The sequence below is a fragment of the Synchiropus splendidus genome, chromosome 6 (genome assembly GCF_027744825.2).
Source record: "Synchiropus splendidus isolate RoL2022-P1 chromosome 6, RoL_Sspl_1.0, whole genome shotgun sequence".
NCBI lineage: Eukaryota > Metazoa > Chordata > Actinopteri > Syngnathiformes > Callionymidae > Synchiropus > Synchiropus splendidus.
Window position 1 is genome coordinate 17,793,759 of NC_071339.1, and position 15,555 is coordinate 17,809,313.

General features: G+C 49.2%; 3 protein-coding genes across 3 annotated transcripts; all 3 read right to left on the reverse strand.

The window, feature by feature from the left end:
• Positions 1 to 307: 307 nt before the first annotated feature.
• Positions 308 to 4,936, reverse strand: si:dkey-222f2.1 (intermediate filament protein ON3). Its single transcript, XM_053867530.1, has 10 exons — positions 4,337 to 4,936; positions 2,515 to 2,723; positions 2,359 to 2,419; positions 1,829 to 1,924; positions 1,545 to 1,709; positions 1,347 to 1,472; positions 1,132 to 1,275; positions 973 to 1,049; positions 864 to 910; positions 308 to 800 (listed from the first exon to the last, which is right to left on the reverse strand). Exons 1-10 carry the CDS (start codon positions 4,649 to 4,651, stop codon positions 688 to 690), a joined length of 1,353 nt encoding a protein of 450 aa, XP_053723505.1. The 5' UTR covers positions 4,652 to 4,936; the 3' UTR covers positions 308 to 687.
• Positions 4,937 to 5,272: 336 nt separating this feature from the next.
• On the reverse strand, positions 5,273 to 8,543 carry sec13 (SEC13 homolog, nuclear pore and COPII coat complex component). Its single transcript, XM_053868437.1, has 9 exons — positions 8,422 to 8,543; positions 8,219 to 8,263; positions 7,843 to 7,958; positions 7,534 to 7,685; positions 7,323 to 7,456; positions 6,699 to 6,832; positions 6,202 to 6,322; positions 5,921 to 6,067; positions 5,273 to 5,855 (listed from the first exon to the last, which is right to left on the reverse strand). Exons 1-9 carry the CDS (start codon positions 8,422 to 8,424, stop codon positions 5,745 to 5,747), a joined length of 963 nt encoding a protein of 320 aa, XP_053724412.1. The 5' UTR covers positions 8,425 to 8,543; the 3' UTR covers positions 5,273 to 5,744.
• Positions 8,544 to 8,906: 363 nt separating this feature from the next.
• LOC128761007 (uncharacterized) lies at positions 8,907 to 11,999 on the reverse strand. The gene is made up of 7 exons (XM_053868836.1): positions 11,957 to 11,999; positions 10,528 to 10,815; positions 10,068 to 10,343; positions 9,887 to 9,973; positions 9,744 to 9,815; positions 9,448 to 9,611; positions 8,907 to 9,277 (listed from the first exon to the last, which is right to left on the reverse strand). Exons 1-7 carry the CDS (start codon positions 11,997 to 11,999, stop codon positions 9,107 to 9,109), a joined length of 1,101 nt encoding a protein of 366 aa, XP_053724811.1. The 3' UTR covers positions 8,907 to 9,106.
• Between the last annotated feature and the right edge of the window lie 3,556 nt (positions 12,000 to 15,555).

Sequence of the window (15,555 nt, forward strand, 5' to 3'; positions counted from 1 at the left end):
GATTCTATTATAAATGTTTGAACACCCGCCACCTGCTGGATACAAAAAGAATTGTTTTTATCAGTGGGTCATGGTTTTCTGTCGACAGCGAGGGATCTGCGACTCTAAGTCCAAGTCAAAGGAGAGCTGAGATGGATGACGTCAAATAAAAGTAATGTGGTCACAGCATGAGCTTCTGTTGAAACTTCTCATCTCTTGTCCGATGCAGGAGAAGGTGAGTTCCTCTAGGCTCAAAGAGACGAAGCTGTGTTCTCTAAAATGAAGACCGTTCTGTGATCAAACCAATGAACCAGATGTGTCACCAAGACATTTATTCAAACCAACAACTGACAGAACAAGTTCTAACATGCGTACAGTGATGTCATCAGATGCATTCAAATATTCCCAACATCATGTCCCACCAACACATATATGTCACCAGCCCCGGCCTAACTAACCGTTGATGTGCAGACAGACAAACACTGAAGGAAACAGAGCTATAATAAGATCCAGCTACTCTGAGATTATTGTGACCCAGTCAGCGTGACGCAGCTGGACAACACGATGACCGTGGGATCCAAAAGTCAGCCGACGTTGAATATTTCAAAACTTTTCTAATCTAATCTCAACACTAAACATCACCTAATTCACGGCTACGTTTTCATTGGTGGTCCTTCTAAGTCTGCAGCTCCCAGATTCAGTGGCAGGTCAGTGGGTGCTGTATCTGGACTGGTCTCTGGTTTCGGTGGTCTTGATCAACAGTTTGGTGGCAGGAGAACTGATGCTGCCGCTCTGAAGGTGACCGTTGGTAGTTTTGGAACCTAGATGCAGAAGTTCATGAGACAAACCTGAAGTTAGGGATGTGGGAGTAGTGGGGTACTCACTGTAGTTGGAGACAGAGTGGATGCCGAGCACGGCTTGCTGACCCAGTCTGGAGACAAGAGAAGAGGAATTCACAGGAGGTCCAGAAGGAGGAGCAGACGTGCCACTCACCTGTCCTCCTCTCCTTCTAACAGCTTCCTGTAGGTGGCGATCTCGATGTCCAGCGCCAGCTTGAGGTTCATCAGATCCTGGATGTGATCACAGGGAAAGCGGAGGTGTTAGCCTCACAACCCTACCGATCAAGCCACTCCGCTTTAGTGACATGCTGACCTGGTACTCTCTGAGCTGCCGGGCCATGTCCTGTTTGGCTCTCTGCAGGGCGTCTTCCAGGTCCCGGGTCCGAGCTTTGGCCTCCTTCACTGCCAGTTCTCCCCGCTCCTCGGACTCAGCCAGTTGGTTCTCCAGCCCGGCACGCTGAGTGGACCACAGCCGGGGTCAGTCAAAAGAGTGACATCAGGTCTTCAGATGTGGAGGCTGAGGACTACCTGAGCTTTGACGGCCTCAATCTCGCTCTGCAGGCGACCGATCAGTCGACCGACTTCAGCTACTTCTCCTTTCACCACCCGGAGCTCGTCACCAAACTGACTGGCTTGCACCGACATCTGGTCAAACTGGGCAAGAAGAGCACCACTGTTAAGTCAGCTCCTGTCACCTGTTCTGCCGGGTTGGTCTCAACCTCTCACCTTGCTTTTGTACCAGGCCTCGGCCTCCTCCCGGCTGCGGGCTGCGATGTCCTCGTACTGAGATTTGACCTCGGCGACGATCTGCTCCATGTTCAGACTGCGACTGTTGTCCATCTGCACCACCACAGAGGTGTCCTTGATGCTGGCCTGCAGCTCCCGGAGCTCCTGGGTCACAGGGAGGAACCCTGTTACTTGAGGAGGTCATGTACCGACTGACCAGCACCAGTCACTGGATGTGGTAACCCTGCAAGCAGGAGTTCCCAGACACAGGTTCTGAGACACACCTCCTCGTAGATGTTACGCAGGAAGTTGATTTCATCGGTCAGAGCTCCAACTTTGTCTTCCAGGTCGGCCTTCACCAGGTACGCTGAGTCCACGTCCTGAGCATGAAGACACTCATCAGAGTGAAGGTCAATAAAGGCGAGTCATGAGACGACAGAATACGAAACACTGAGTCAAATGAGAGTCAAAGAAACATTGAGTCTTGATATGACATTGAATCTTTTGATGTCAAGCCCTGAAACAACCAGTCAGTGTCTAACATCAAGTCACCAGACAGCAGGTACTGAAACGTCCATTCGTATGATGTTCATTCACTGGCTAGTCATCAGAAACAAACTTGTAAAATCAAGTTACTTTATAGCATCAAGTCACTGGATGCCTGGTCATTAAAGTCAACAGATGACAGGTTCTTAAACGTCAAGCCACTGTGTGTAAGACCATCTGTCAAATCAAGCCACTAAAGGCCACTGTCCTCGCAATCATTCGACCAATGAGACGCAGCTTGTCAGTGTGTGTTTGTGCGTTTGCTGACCTTCTTACGGATGACGAAGTCGTTCTCCAGATTGTTCCTCTTGTTGATCTCATCCTCATATCTGCAACACAACAGAGGAATCATCAGTGGTGAGCCGACCCATCCGTCCCTCACTCGCTACACGTCCACGCCGTCAGTGTCTGTGGAGGCTCTGACTTGTGCTTGAAGTCCTCCACCAGGGCCTGCATGTTCCTCAGCTCCCCATCCAGCTTGATCTTGTCGTTGTTGACCAGGTCCATCTGGCGCCGCAGACCGGCCATGTAGGCTTCAAACAGCGGCTCCACGTTGGATCGGCATGCACCCTGACCCTGCAGCAGCTCCAGCTTGGTCTCAAGCATTTTGTTCTGCTGCTCCAAGAACCGGACCTGTGGAGGTGTTAGACCCATTAGATCTTTTAGAACAGGGTCATAGCAATACTTTCATTGGCACATTAATTTCCTTCAGCAGTAGACAGACCAGGAAGACCAGGAGGAATCCAGTTCTGTGGTCCAGAGCTGGTCCACATGATGGAGATCAGAGTTGGAGGTTCTGAATATGAAAATTGATCAACATATGCCCTCATGAAGACCTTGGGAGTAGGGAGTCCTGGCCCTTGCTTGATGAGTGTTCCCCCCCCCCCCCGAGCTCATATCCAGCGCCGATTGGATATGAACACCGGATTTTCCTTCCGGCTGCTCGGGTCCAGTTTCCTCCCTGCGGCTGGGTATCACACAAAAACCTTTTGTAGAGTATCACAAAGACCAGTTCAGTTGCGAGGCCCCGCTGCGGTGTCCCGGTTCATCAGGTTACATTGGCGGTCAGTGATATGGGACGGGGAGCTCAAATGTCCAGATTAAATGGCTGTATAAAGACTGGGATGCTTTCACCATTTCTGGGTCTGCAGGTGAGAGAAAGATGGCTTCAGAAGTTCTCCTCGCCACGAATATCTTGGTGATTCTCTGCACGAGTCGAGTGAAGGATGTTCTAGGATTCAGCAGGTCGGGTCTTATTTCCCGTAATAGCAGGGTCACCTCATTAACCCTCAAACTGCTGGCCTGGGAGGGACCCAGACACTTGACTCTTGCAAGTCCCCCTCCAGGTCGCTCACTGCAATACTTTCCTGCCATCGACGTGTATCAACTTTCAGTGTCATGGAACGTCAGCCAGGTTCTGATAAGCAGGCCCGGACTCTGAAACGGATCCAAGCTCAAGTGACAAAGAGTCTTTTGTGAGCGTATGCCAGCGACTCCGTGAGAATCGGCGACATTCCCAGAACTGCTCTGCACTGTGACAACATGGTGCTGTCTCTGGAGAGAAACTAGAGAGCGCCACCTACAGAATATGTTACACCATCCTTTTCCGGTGCGCCTGGCACAGGGCTGTCCCTGGAGATGGTGGACAGATAACTTCTTCATGAGGTGGTTTATGTGGTCATTGAATAATGAGTTGAATACAGAGTGGGCAATGCCCTCTTGGGTTGGTGTGTGTAAAGAAAATGTCTGACAACATGAGGAGAGGAAGAGGGAAGCAATGAAAATCAGGGAGCAGCTTGAAGGAATTGGTGAAGGAGGTGCAGAGGCGGTTCATCAAATAGTGAAGAGACAGCAGGGAGTGTCATGGGTCATAGCTTGACCTCAACACAACCTTGTAGGTGAAACTGGATAGAAACATCTGTGACTCGTGTGATGCTGAGGACACAACAGGAGCCACTGCGAATGTGGTGAAGATAGAAAAGTGCTGAGCCAGAAGCAAGCATCATCTTTTTCATTCTCATTGTCATTTCATCAACAGTCGCTTCAAAAGGTAAACAAGTCAACTCATTGAGCAGAGAAGCACAACAGTCCTCAATTACATTATGACCACCATCCTGTCAATGAGGAGGTGTCCGTCCTTGCTACTGTGATTCTGGTCCGCAGTGGTCAGTCGCCATCAAAGGTGGTGTGACCCACGGTGTGCTCATCTGCTCCAGCACCAGCCAGATTAATACCAAAGACTTTACCTTGTCAATGAAGCTCGCAAATCTGTTGTTGAGGCTCTTGATCTGCTCCTTCTCGTGGGCCCGGCTCAGGGACAGACTCGGGTCAATCTCCAGGTTCAGGGGGGCCAGCAAGCTCTTGTTGACCGACAGGGAGGTGAGCGTGGGGCTCAGGGCGTGGTGCTGACCATTGGTGCCGGCATACAGTGAGCTGCTGCTCAGGGAGACACCACTGAAGCCACTCTGACCCGGTCCGTAGCCGCTCACCCTCCTGGTGCTGCTCCCACTGTTCCTGACTGAACTGCTGGAGCTGATCCGCTTGGTTCGACTCAGACTCATGATGGAGGTGAAGGATGCAGGTGCGATGAGCAGGTGAGCCTGGTCTCAGCCAGGCATCTGCTTTTTAAAGCTCCAGGAGGTCAGGGAGGAGGGGCGAAAGTAGATCGGGTGTCACGTTTGCAGGCTAGTCACAAAGCCCCACTGATGAATACACACAAACTACAGTAGAACAGAGCCATTTCTCTGTCCAAAAGACGGCTCAAGAATGTCCAGGTCGATGACTTGTTCACCTGGACGAGTCTTGTTAAATGGGAGAGACAGCAGCACCCACGCACCCATTCCGGGAATATTTCCAATATGTCCAGGTTGTTGTACCACGGTTCACCAGCAGATGGCGCTTCACAGAATTGCAATTTCACTTAGTTCAAAATATTTATTGTTCTTTAACTTTTAACTTATGAGCAAAAGCCTGACTCAGAGTCTGAGTGTATGGACATGGCAGGACGATTGCCATGTGATAAAAGGCTTGTAACATCTTGGTGAGACTTGGCGTGAAGGGGTTAATAGTCGTATGGCACTTCAGAAGAATTCAACCAGCTAACCAGTTAATAAAATTAACATAAAATTTGAACACCTGGTCATGACCTCACAAACATCACTGTTCTTTAAGAGGAAGAAAAAAAAGTAGGCTGGACGTTTTCAATATTAATTATTTAATCACAACATAAGCATTCATTTTCACCAACACTTGTTTAGACAGGCTTATAAAACTGTGTCAGATGGATAAGAAGCTTTTGGCTTTCACGTAAGACCACCAGAACAACTTTAAAGAAAACATTCCGACGCTGAGTTAATCTTGTCCGTGTACATGACCGGTCTACTTCCAGCACCGAGTGACCTGATACACAAGCATTACGTTTCCCAGACTCTGATAACCAACAAATATCAATGAGCCAGTCAACAGTCGGAATGTTTCGAGGGGAACGGCTAGGCACCAGTTCTGGAGTGGAGTCAATGATTCACACATTTTTTTTTTTGATTTTCTAGGTCATCTGGTTGAGATTCAGTCTGGGCAGTCAATAATTTCCAAATATGAGAACCCTAAACATTAGCTGACCAGTCCCACATCATTTACAGATTCTGTGTGTGTGTGTCACTGCTCGGCCTGCTGCGAGTCTGTGATGGCAGAGACGGCGCCCTGGCCTTTGCTGACGTCGCTGATACAGGCCCACTGCCCGTCCATCGACTCCTTCCACAGAGTCACCTGCACACAGGAGAAACGGGTTATGAACTGGTGCCACCTTTGATGGCTCGCACCCGAACGCTCACCTTGTTGTCACCTCCAGACACGGCCAGGATGTTCCCGGTGATGGACCAGCTGACGTGCCAGACCACGTCGTTGAACTTGTGCAGCAGTTTGGCCGTCCAAGTGTTCCCAGCGGGGTCATCACACGTCCAGATGAAGACCCGGCCATCCTGGTGGAAGAAGGTGATTGATGATTACAAGCTTCTGAACACCAGCAGCTAAACGAAAAGTCATATCTGGCTCCCTCCAGTGGAAGTAAATCTAAATTACAGCCAGAGAATTGTGCCACAGGAAGAGCAAGTACCTGGGAGCAGCTGGCGATGGTGCTGGTGGGCAGACCAATGGACGGGGCCCAGCCAACGTCTCTCACCCAATCACTGTGAGCCTCCAATTTCTGGTCCTCCTTCCACTGACCGTCCTCCTCCCTGTGGACAGCAAGTGAAGGCATTGGTAGTGCAGCGTGTGTTTGCCTTTAGTTACAGGCGATAGAACTTTGGTCAAACCAGTGTCGCTACATGTTTTAATGTTACATGCAGACATTCAAATATGGAACCAGAGTACATTCATGAAGTGAACAAAACACTGATGCATTCGGGAACTTTGTGCTTATGAACACTGGCTCTTAAAAAAACAGCATTCAAGTCTGACGGCACAAAAAGCAGATGAGTGAAAGATGAAGTTGAAACATCACATCCTTGATGAAAATCAGCGTGGCGCCTCTGTAGTGTGCTTATCAGCTTTTCAGAAGGAAACCAGCTTGTGCTAACAAGCACATGTGACAGGAAGACAGTTGCGACTCACTTCCAGAGTTTGACCAGGTTGTCACAGCCGCCTGACACAAAGCGTTTGATGTAGTTTGGCTTCTGTCCCGACGGCTGATCGATGAGACTTCCAGGAACGACGGCTGGAGCCCAGCTGACTGCGTTACAGCCAATCTGTATAATGAGCGAGCATGAATCATGTTGGTGTCAAGACATCGCATCACTGGTCGACACTTTTGACATGGTCCAGCTTAGGTTTCCACCATAGACTTTACAGGAATGCTTTTTTGTATCACTGTCCACTTAGTGAGAAAAACTGAATTTCTAAACCTTAAGAGATGTTTTATGAGCGAGAGGCCCCACACATGAGAATAGAACTATTTCACACTGAACTTCATGTCTGTGGGTCACAGTGCCCACATTAAGACACTGTCCTACCACAGATCCTCTGAGACAGAAATCTTCTGTGAGTGCATGCGATAAAACTAAGAGGAAACATGGCAATAACTGGAAAATCTCAAAGACAGAAGAGAAGTCCTCAGGATTTAAAAGCATCATATCATATCATATCATATCTCTCTCTCGAGCCATCATGGTGAGACCATGGACGGGGCCCAGAGAGAGAGAGAGAGAGAGAGAAGCTCTTAAAGTGAAAAATTCTTACAGTGTGAGCGTTGTTAATCTTTTTGTAGTCCCACTGTTGATCTCCAGTGAACGTCAGGAGGGAAATGGCTCCATCTGAGCTGCCACATGCCAGGATCAAACCAAAGTCGTACGGACCCCAGCATACTGAGTTCACTGGAAAACCACAAGCACCACCTTGAAAACTCCATGACCGTATAACTACCATGTGTTTATGAAACTCTCGCACTGACCAGATGACTCATGACCAGTGTACTCGTACATCTTGTCCCAGGTTCCACCCTCCTCCTTCCAGATGATGACTTTTCTGTCGTAGGAGCAGGATGCCAGTATGTTGCCAAACATGGGGTGAGCCCAGGCCACTTGCCACACCGGACCTTCATGGCTGCAAACCACACACAATAACTTTCAGTTATCTATGCTAGAAATATTGAAACTCCCATTTAAACTGTAAACGATTACCCTATGCTTTTCTTTCATCTGAAACAAAACTACTGTCTGAAACTACTTTAGATAACGGTGCTTTTGATCCATGGACTTACCCTCTGAGGTCTGCAACAAGGATCTGGCCCCCATTTCTTACGTCAAAGATCTTCACGGTCCGATCAGAAGAGCATGTGGCTAGTCGCGTACCATAATAATCCATCTGAGCGTCATGCTATAATAGGAAAAAGTAAACACTGAGACCTGTTTGCTGGCGGCAGCTTTTATTGTCCCCAAATCTAACAAAAAATTAAATGGCGCAAACACATGGCTGGAAGTAAATTTACTTTTGATTACGATGGCGGGTCAACATTACAAGAGCAGATAGTAAAGAAACACATTCATACTAAGCATAATGGGAAACAAAACTATATGATCCAGTAACTATAGGAAAGCAGCTTCACTACGTTACATAAAATAGGAAATATCACTTACGATCATATCTTCGTGGGACGTGTCCACTGTGTTTATGACGGACACCTGAAAGCAACATTTACATCGTTATCGCAGAGAATTTAGGTAGCAGCGACCCAAGTTAGCACGGCAGGTTTAAGGCTAACTGCACGGAAGCAACTACAGGAAGCTCGAAACAACATGAGTCGGCATATAAGAGCAGACAGGTCAAACTCCGGTCTCACCATGATGGCTGTTATAAGACAAACACTCTAGGAATTTTAGATGACCGTGGAACTGGACGCTTCAGATGATATTCCGACGTGGCGGTAACACAAGAGCCGCTTCCGCCGCGGTGCAACAGCAGACGTCATCAAGAGAAATAACACAGACTGAAGAAACGTTCCGCTGAAGAAACGTTCCGCTTTCTAACCTTTTAACGAATCTCAATCAAAATAAACGCTAAAAAGCGTTACTTAATATTTTTGCGCGTAGCATACTTTGGAAATATGTTTATCTTTATCCCTCTAGCGTTGCTAGCTGATACTTTTAACTACATATTACAAAATGAAATATATTCTAGTATTTATTATAATATAGAAATGTCTTCTTTTATATATTTATTATCAAATGTCCGACATAACTGTCCAATGAAACAAAAATCAGTGCAAAAGAATGCAAATCCATTTATTTCAGAAATGCTTCATACTAACTTCTATTTTGTATCAAATCTGATACAAATTTCTGTTGATCATGTTTTTGGTTCCATCATGCCAACGTTGACCAATAATTTCAATCTCCAACATTCGGTTCTGCTCTTGTCTTTTCAAAGAGAAGACTCCTTTCAATTGGCAGAAAGGCAAGCCGTATGAACATGTCAGGATACAGGAAGCTATATTGTCATAAAGTGACTCCACAACATGGGGATCATTACTGAAGAGGGGGACTGAGGGTGGAGTACAGATGCTCTGTGGAGTAGTCGGAACGTTTGAGGGTCACAGTGGAGTTGCCGTCGCTAGGGTGATGGTGGTTGGTGCTAAAGTGGGCAGTGACGTAGATGGTTTTGGCCACATTCCCAGGTAAGATCTCCTCATAGTTGTTCTATCAAAGGGAGAAGACATGAATCAGAGCTGCCAATTCACTGACCGAACAAACAGGATTTACTTTCCCTTTACTTTCACTTTCACAAAATAATTATTCAACACAATTTCTTTCTACATCTTTACAGTTATGAACAAGATTCAGTTTTATTTCCAGTTGTCCAGACTCACCATGTTGCTGTCATTGACCTCGTTGACGTCTTCACTCTCACCATCCTCCCCACATCTGTGCTTCTGTGAACACACTGCAGAAGAAGAAAGAACAAATAAAATCCTCTTCTTGTTTTGGCTGTTGATACTTTTACCGCCAGTGATGTCAAAAGCAGTTATGTGACCTGCAGAGGGAAAATGCATGTCAGTTGAACATCCTCATTGTCAGAGGGTTGGACTACAGCGCAAGGCCACAAACCAGACTCAATCTCATGTTGAAACAGAAGACTGCGATCGGGGTGTTGAGATAGATTCACCTTTGTAGACAAGCAGTGAGACCAGCAGCAGCATGATGACGGACAATACCAGGCCACAGATCAGCAGCACGGCTGCAAACAGAGACCAGCACTCAGTCCAGAACTGTAGATGACCCCTGGAACCTCCCTCCCTAGAAGAGCACCTCCATCCTTCAAGCGTGCAGAAGTTCCACCGTGCACGTCAGAGTTATTACTTGTAACAACTGGAAGTCGTGGTGACAGTGATGGAACTGAGAGAAGAATAGTTAGCAGAATACCAGAAGGTTAGATGTGAATTACCAGAATAATAATCCAGGAATAATGATCAGATGAGTGAACACTCACCGACGACTAGGGCAAATCTCAGGAAGAAGAACCAGTCCTGAGGGTGGCTGGCTCCCTTAACTCCATACCAGTAGATACTGAGGTCTTCCTTGTTCACCTCTCTCATATGCAAGCTGATGTTGCTGCTACTGTCATTGTTGTGAAGGTCTAGGAAGCGACAGCTCAATTCATCTCTGCCTTTGCAGAGGAACTTCTCCACATATGTCTTGGATTTGAACACAAACGAGTGTGAGAAGGATCCTTCACCAGTCACCATCACCATGAATGTCAGGATCTCTGTGGGGAAGAGAACCTTCACCATCTGTGCGCCCACTGCACCATCATCACCGCTAGCTAGCCACGTTCACTGTCTCCTGACATTTCCTGACAGCAGGAGAACTGTTAAGTAGAACATCTGACATCACAGACACAAAACGTTGACAGAGGCTTCAAGACTAGGACTGATGAATCCGTGACTGACCGTCCTCGCAGCCAGGATCTTTGACGTGCATCTCCACTGGGTCCTGCACAGTAATGTTTCTGACATCCTCCCCAGACTCGGAGTCTACCTCAGGTGTGTCCTTTCTTCTTGTAGAGCCGATGTTGATGCAGATAGTGCTGTTGCAGGGCAACCAGTCCTCTTGTCTGGGAGTCCCACTACACCTGACGTATACGTCGCACCTCATGTGATGGCCCTGCTCCTGGTCATCGCACGAGAACTCCAGCCAGTCTGAAGGACTCACCTCCAGATACTCGGCTGTAGATCCTTCTGTGGACCAGAGAGAAGAACCCTCCTAAGTTATACTGATTGCACTCTTCCATGGTGAGACCACCTGCTTGAAGTCGCTGACTCTGAGCACAAGTGAAACACACAATGAGTGAGACAAGCGGGGGAGTTAGAATACTAGCCAAACCTGGAGGTCAAAGCTTGTCAGAAGCAAAAACCCTCAAATCTTTACTAATGGAACATTTCGGTGGTGAAATCTGTCGTGCGTCATTTCACAAGCGTATGGGCGACTTATCAGGACATCAGCGTCTTATCTCTGCACTGCTGAAATTCAGCTTCAGAGAAGAGACAGGTTCAGAGTTTCCGCCGCTGTGGTCAGGAGGAAGCTGACTTTTGAAGTGTAAAAAAACATGTTTCGAGTAAAGAACACTGCTGAAGACTGTTGAAATGAAGTAAAACACCACCAAACTGGGCTGACAACACTGACCAGATGTTGCTGAGCAGGCGGTGTCCCTCCTGATAGCTTGAGGCTCCTGTTTGAAAGGAGCACTGAGGGCAGACAGTTTCCAGTGTTGAGGAGTCAGCTGGACGGTTGCAGCAGGCCACCAGCTTCTCCCACAAAGCACAGCTCTATGGCCAGAGGTGGAAACGGGCGGAGTAGGACTGGAAGTTACAGGGCTATCTTGGCGTGGCAGCACGTTGGGGGGCAGCTGGGTGCCTCAGCATATACGGGGGTGACAGGGAGCACACCTTCCTCACGCTGTTACATAGGACGCTCCAGTCAGACTGAGTCACCGACTTGACAAAATGTCAAGACTAAGGGAGCTGAGGTTAAAGCACTGAAAACAGTGCGCTACCTTTCTCTCAGTCCACCTTATTTGACCTTATGCACCCTGCCCTTGCAAGCTGCAGTACGAAAGCAACGATAATGAGGAGCTATAATGGGTTTTAAAGGGGCCGGTCATATCCCCGGCCTCCCGGCCCGGACTGTGTCTTCTACCTTGATTTGTTTCAAGTCAGTCACTGAGTCTGGTCCTGCTTGACTGAAGGAAGGCGAAGAGTAGAAACACAAAGATGTCTCCAGTCGACACAAAATATCAATTCTGAATCACTCCATGAGTTTACTCCTCTGGCTTTTCATGAATATGATAATGATAAGATACAAGTGAGGATCAATATTTACCTAGAATCCAGGTGGCGATGAAGATGAGCACAGGCATCCACATGGTGTCTTTCGCCTCACTGAGGAGTCTCTTCCACACACAGCTGCTACCACCGCGACGCCAGGAAACATGTGACCACACACAGCAGCCACAATCTGAGTCCGCTGAGCCAGACTACGTTTATTAACATAGCATTTAAAAACACTTGACAGGTTTGTGACAAAGTGCTGTGCAGAAGTGGAAATCAGAATGAAATAAACGTTGAAATCAAATAAAAAAGTTCTGAACGAGCTGCAGGTGAGACAAGGGCGGCTGGTTAACTCCTCCAAGGAAAACATTCGTGGTCGGCAAATCGAGACTTGACTAAAGCAAGAACCACAGATTCCTAGTTGCTGCAGGGACAGAATGATCTTCACTGCTCACCGCTTCTTCCCACCATACGGGTGTCACAGACACACGCACACACACACACCTGAACTTGATCATATAATTATCCACTGCGCTACTTGAACGCCAGCCAGAAGACAACCGGCATCAGTTCGCTGCTGGTGCTAGCTCTGATATGGCCCTCTGTGACCGAATTCATATCGTGGATGATTCCCCTCCTGATGGTGGACATTCTTGCCATGTGCTTCGTAGAGTCAAGCAATTTCACACTCATCGTCCTGCTGACTGAGAATGTCCAAAACCAACTGAGTCTGCACTCAGGTGATTGGCCGCAGTGGTGCCAGATTTAAATGTTGTGATCAACTGTATCAAACGCAGTCACAATCTAAACTAAAAAAGCACTAAATGTAAAGGAATGAAAAACTCCACCAAGCAGTTCTAGTCCACCCCAACACAATCTCCCAATAAGTTTCCCCAAGTATCCTGAAGAAATTCCTGGATCCTGACAGTGATCCGGATCGCTCCCAAAACTGAATTTGTTCCATGTCCCATTTCACAGAATCCCTGCAAACCTTCAATTTTATAATAACTTAAACATGTGGACAGATTTGAAATTTTCACTTAAATGATGTGCATGACTCAGTGTACTTATATATTCAACTTCATGTGATTGCATGCACTACCCCTGGAACTGCAACCTTATCGTGGTGGGGGAGTTTGTGTACCTTGAATGATCCTAGGAGCTATGTTGTCGGGGGTGGTAGGGTCTCCCATGGCAAACAGGTCCTAGGTGACGTGTCAGACTAAGAGCAGTTCAGAGGCCCCGATGAAAACAACAACATCAATGACTGGAGCCAGGCCTGGGGTTGGGGCTCGAATGCGAGCGCCTGGTGGCCGGGCCTCTGCCCATGGGGCCCGGCCGGGCCAAGCCCGAATGAACGACATGGGCCGTCCCTCCTGCGGACCCACCACCCACAGAGGGAGTCATAGGGGTCGGGTGCAAAGAGAACTAGGTGGCAGTCGAGGTCGGGGGACCTGACGACCTGGTTCGTGTGGACATTCTCTGGCTCTTGGAACATGGAATGTCACTTCGCTGGGGGGGAAAGAGCCTGAGCTTGTGCACGAGGTTGAGAGGTACCGGCTAGATATAGTCGGGCTCTCCTCCACGCACAGCCTGGGCTCTGGAACCCAACTCCTCGAGAAAGGCTGGACCCTCTACTTTTCTGGAGTTGTCTGTGGGGAGAGGCGGCGGGCTGCCGTAGGCTTGCTCATAGCCCCACAGCTCTGCAGCTTCGTGTTGTGGTTTACCCCGGTGAACGAGAGGGTCGCGTCCCTACGCCTATGGGTTGGGGACAGGTGTCTCACAGCGGTCGCGGCTTACGGGCCGAACAGCAGTGCAGACTACCCGGCTTTCTTGGAGTCACTGGGAGGGGTACTTGACAGCGCCCCAACCGGGGACTCCATTGTTCTACTGGGAGACTTCAACGCCCACGTAGGCAATGACAGCAAGACTTGGAGAGGCGTGATTGGGAAGAACGGCCTACCCGATCTGAACCTGAGCGGTGTTCTACTACTGGATTTCTGTGCCACCCACAGTTTGTCCATAACGAACACCATGTTTGAGCACAAGGGTGCCCATAAGTGCTCATGGCACCAGGACACCCTTGGCCGGAGGTCTATGATAGACTTTGTGATCGTGTCTTCTGACCTTCGGCCACGTGTCTCGGACACTCGGGTGAAAAGAGGGGCAGAGCTGTCAACCGATCACCACCTGGTGGTGGGTGTGATCCGCTGGCAGGGGAGGAAGCCGGTCAGACCGGGCAGGCCCAAACGTATTGTGAGGGTCTGCTGGGAACGCCTGGCGGAACCCGCTGTCAGTGGCGTCTTTAACTTCCACCTCCGGGAGAGTTTCTCCCAGATCCCGAGGGAGGTAGGTGACATGGAATCTGAGTGGTCCATGTTCTCCTCCTCCATTGTCAGTGCGACTGCACGTAGTTGTGGTCGCAAGGTCTCCGGTGCCTGTCGTGGCGGCAATCCCCAAACCCGGTGGTGGACACCGAAAGTAAGGGATGCCGTCAGGTTGGAGAAGGAGTCCTATTGGGTCTTGATGGCCTGTGGGACTCCTGAGGCAGCTGACGTGTACCGGCAGGCCAAGCGTGCTGCTTCCCGTGCAGTCTTGGAGGCAAAAACTCGGGTCTGGGAGGAGTTCAGAGAGGCCATGGAGGAGGAGTATTGGTCAGCCTCGAAGAAATTCTGGCAAACCGTCCGTCGCCTCAGAAGGGGGAAGCAGTGCCTCACCAGGACTGTTTACAGTGCGCGGGGGGAGACTGCTGACCTCGACGGTTGATGTTGTCGGGCGGTGGAAAGAATACTTCGAGGGTCTCCTCAATACCGCCGTCACGTCTTCCTTTCAGGAAGCGGGGACTGAGGACTAGGACGACTCTGTCATCACCCGGGCCGAAGTCACTGAGGTTGTTCGTAAGCTCCTCGGTGGTAGGGCCCGGGAGTGGATGAGATCCGTCCTGAGTATCTGAAATCCCTGGATGTTGTAGGGCTGTCGTGGATGACACGTCTCTGCAACATCGCGTGGCAGTCGAGGACAGTGCCTCTGGATTGGCAGACCGGGGTGGTGGTCCCCCTGTTTAAGAAGGGGGACCGGAGGGTGTGTTCCAACGACAGGGGGATCACACTCCTCAGCCTCCCTGGAAAGGTCTATTCCAGGGTACTAGAGAGGAGACTTCGGCCAATAGTCGAACCTCAGATCCAGGAGGAACAGTGTGGTTTTCGTCCCGGTCGTGGAACATTGGACCAGCTTTATACCCTGCATCGGGTGCTCGAAGGTTCATGGGAGTTCGCCCAACCAGTCCACATGTGCTTTGTGGATTTGGAGAAGGCGTTCGACCGTGTCCCTCGCGATGTCCTGTGGGGGGTGCTCCGGGAATATGGGGTACGGGGCCCTCTGCTAGGGGCTGTCCGCTCCTTGTATGACCGGGGCAGGAGCATGGTTCGCATTTCCAGCACTAAAAATCAGACTTGTTCCCGGTGCATGTCGGTCTCCGCCAGGGCTGTCCTTTGTCACCAGTTCTGTTCATTACTTTTATGGACAGAATTTCTAGGCGCAGCCAGACGTCAAAGGGGATCCGGTTTGGGAACCACAGAATTTCATCTCTGCTATTTGCGGACGATGTTGTTCTGCTGGCCTCATCGGAGCGGGACCTTCAGCATGCGCTGG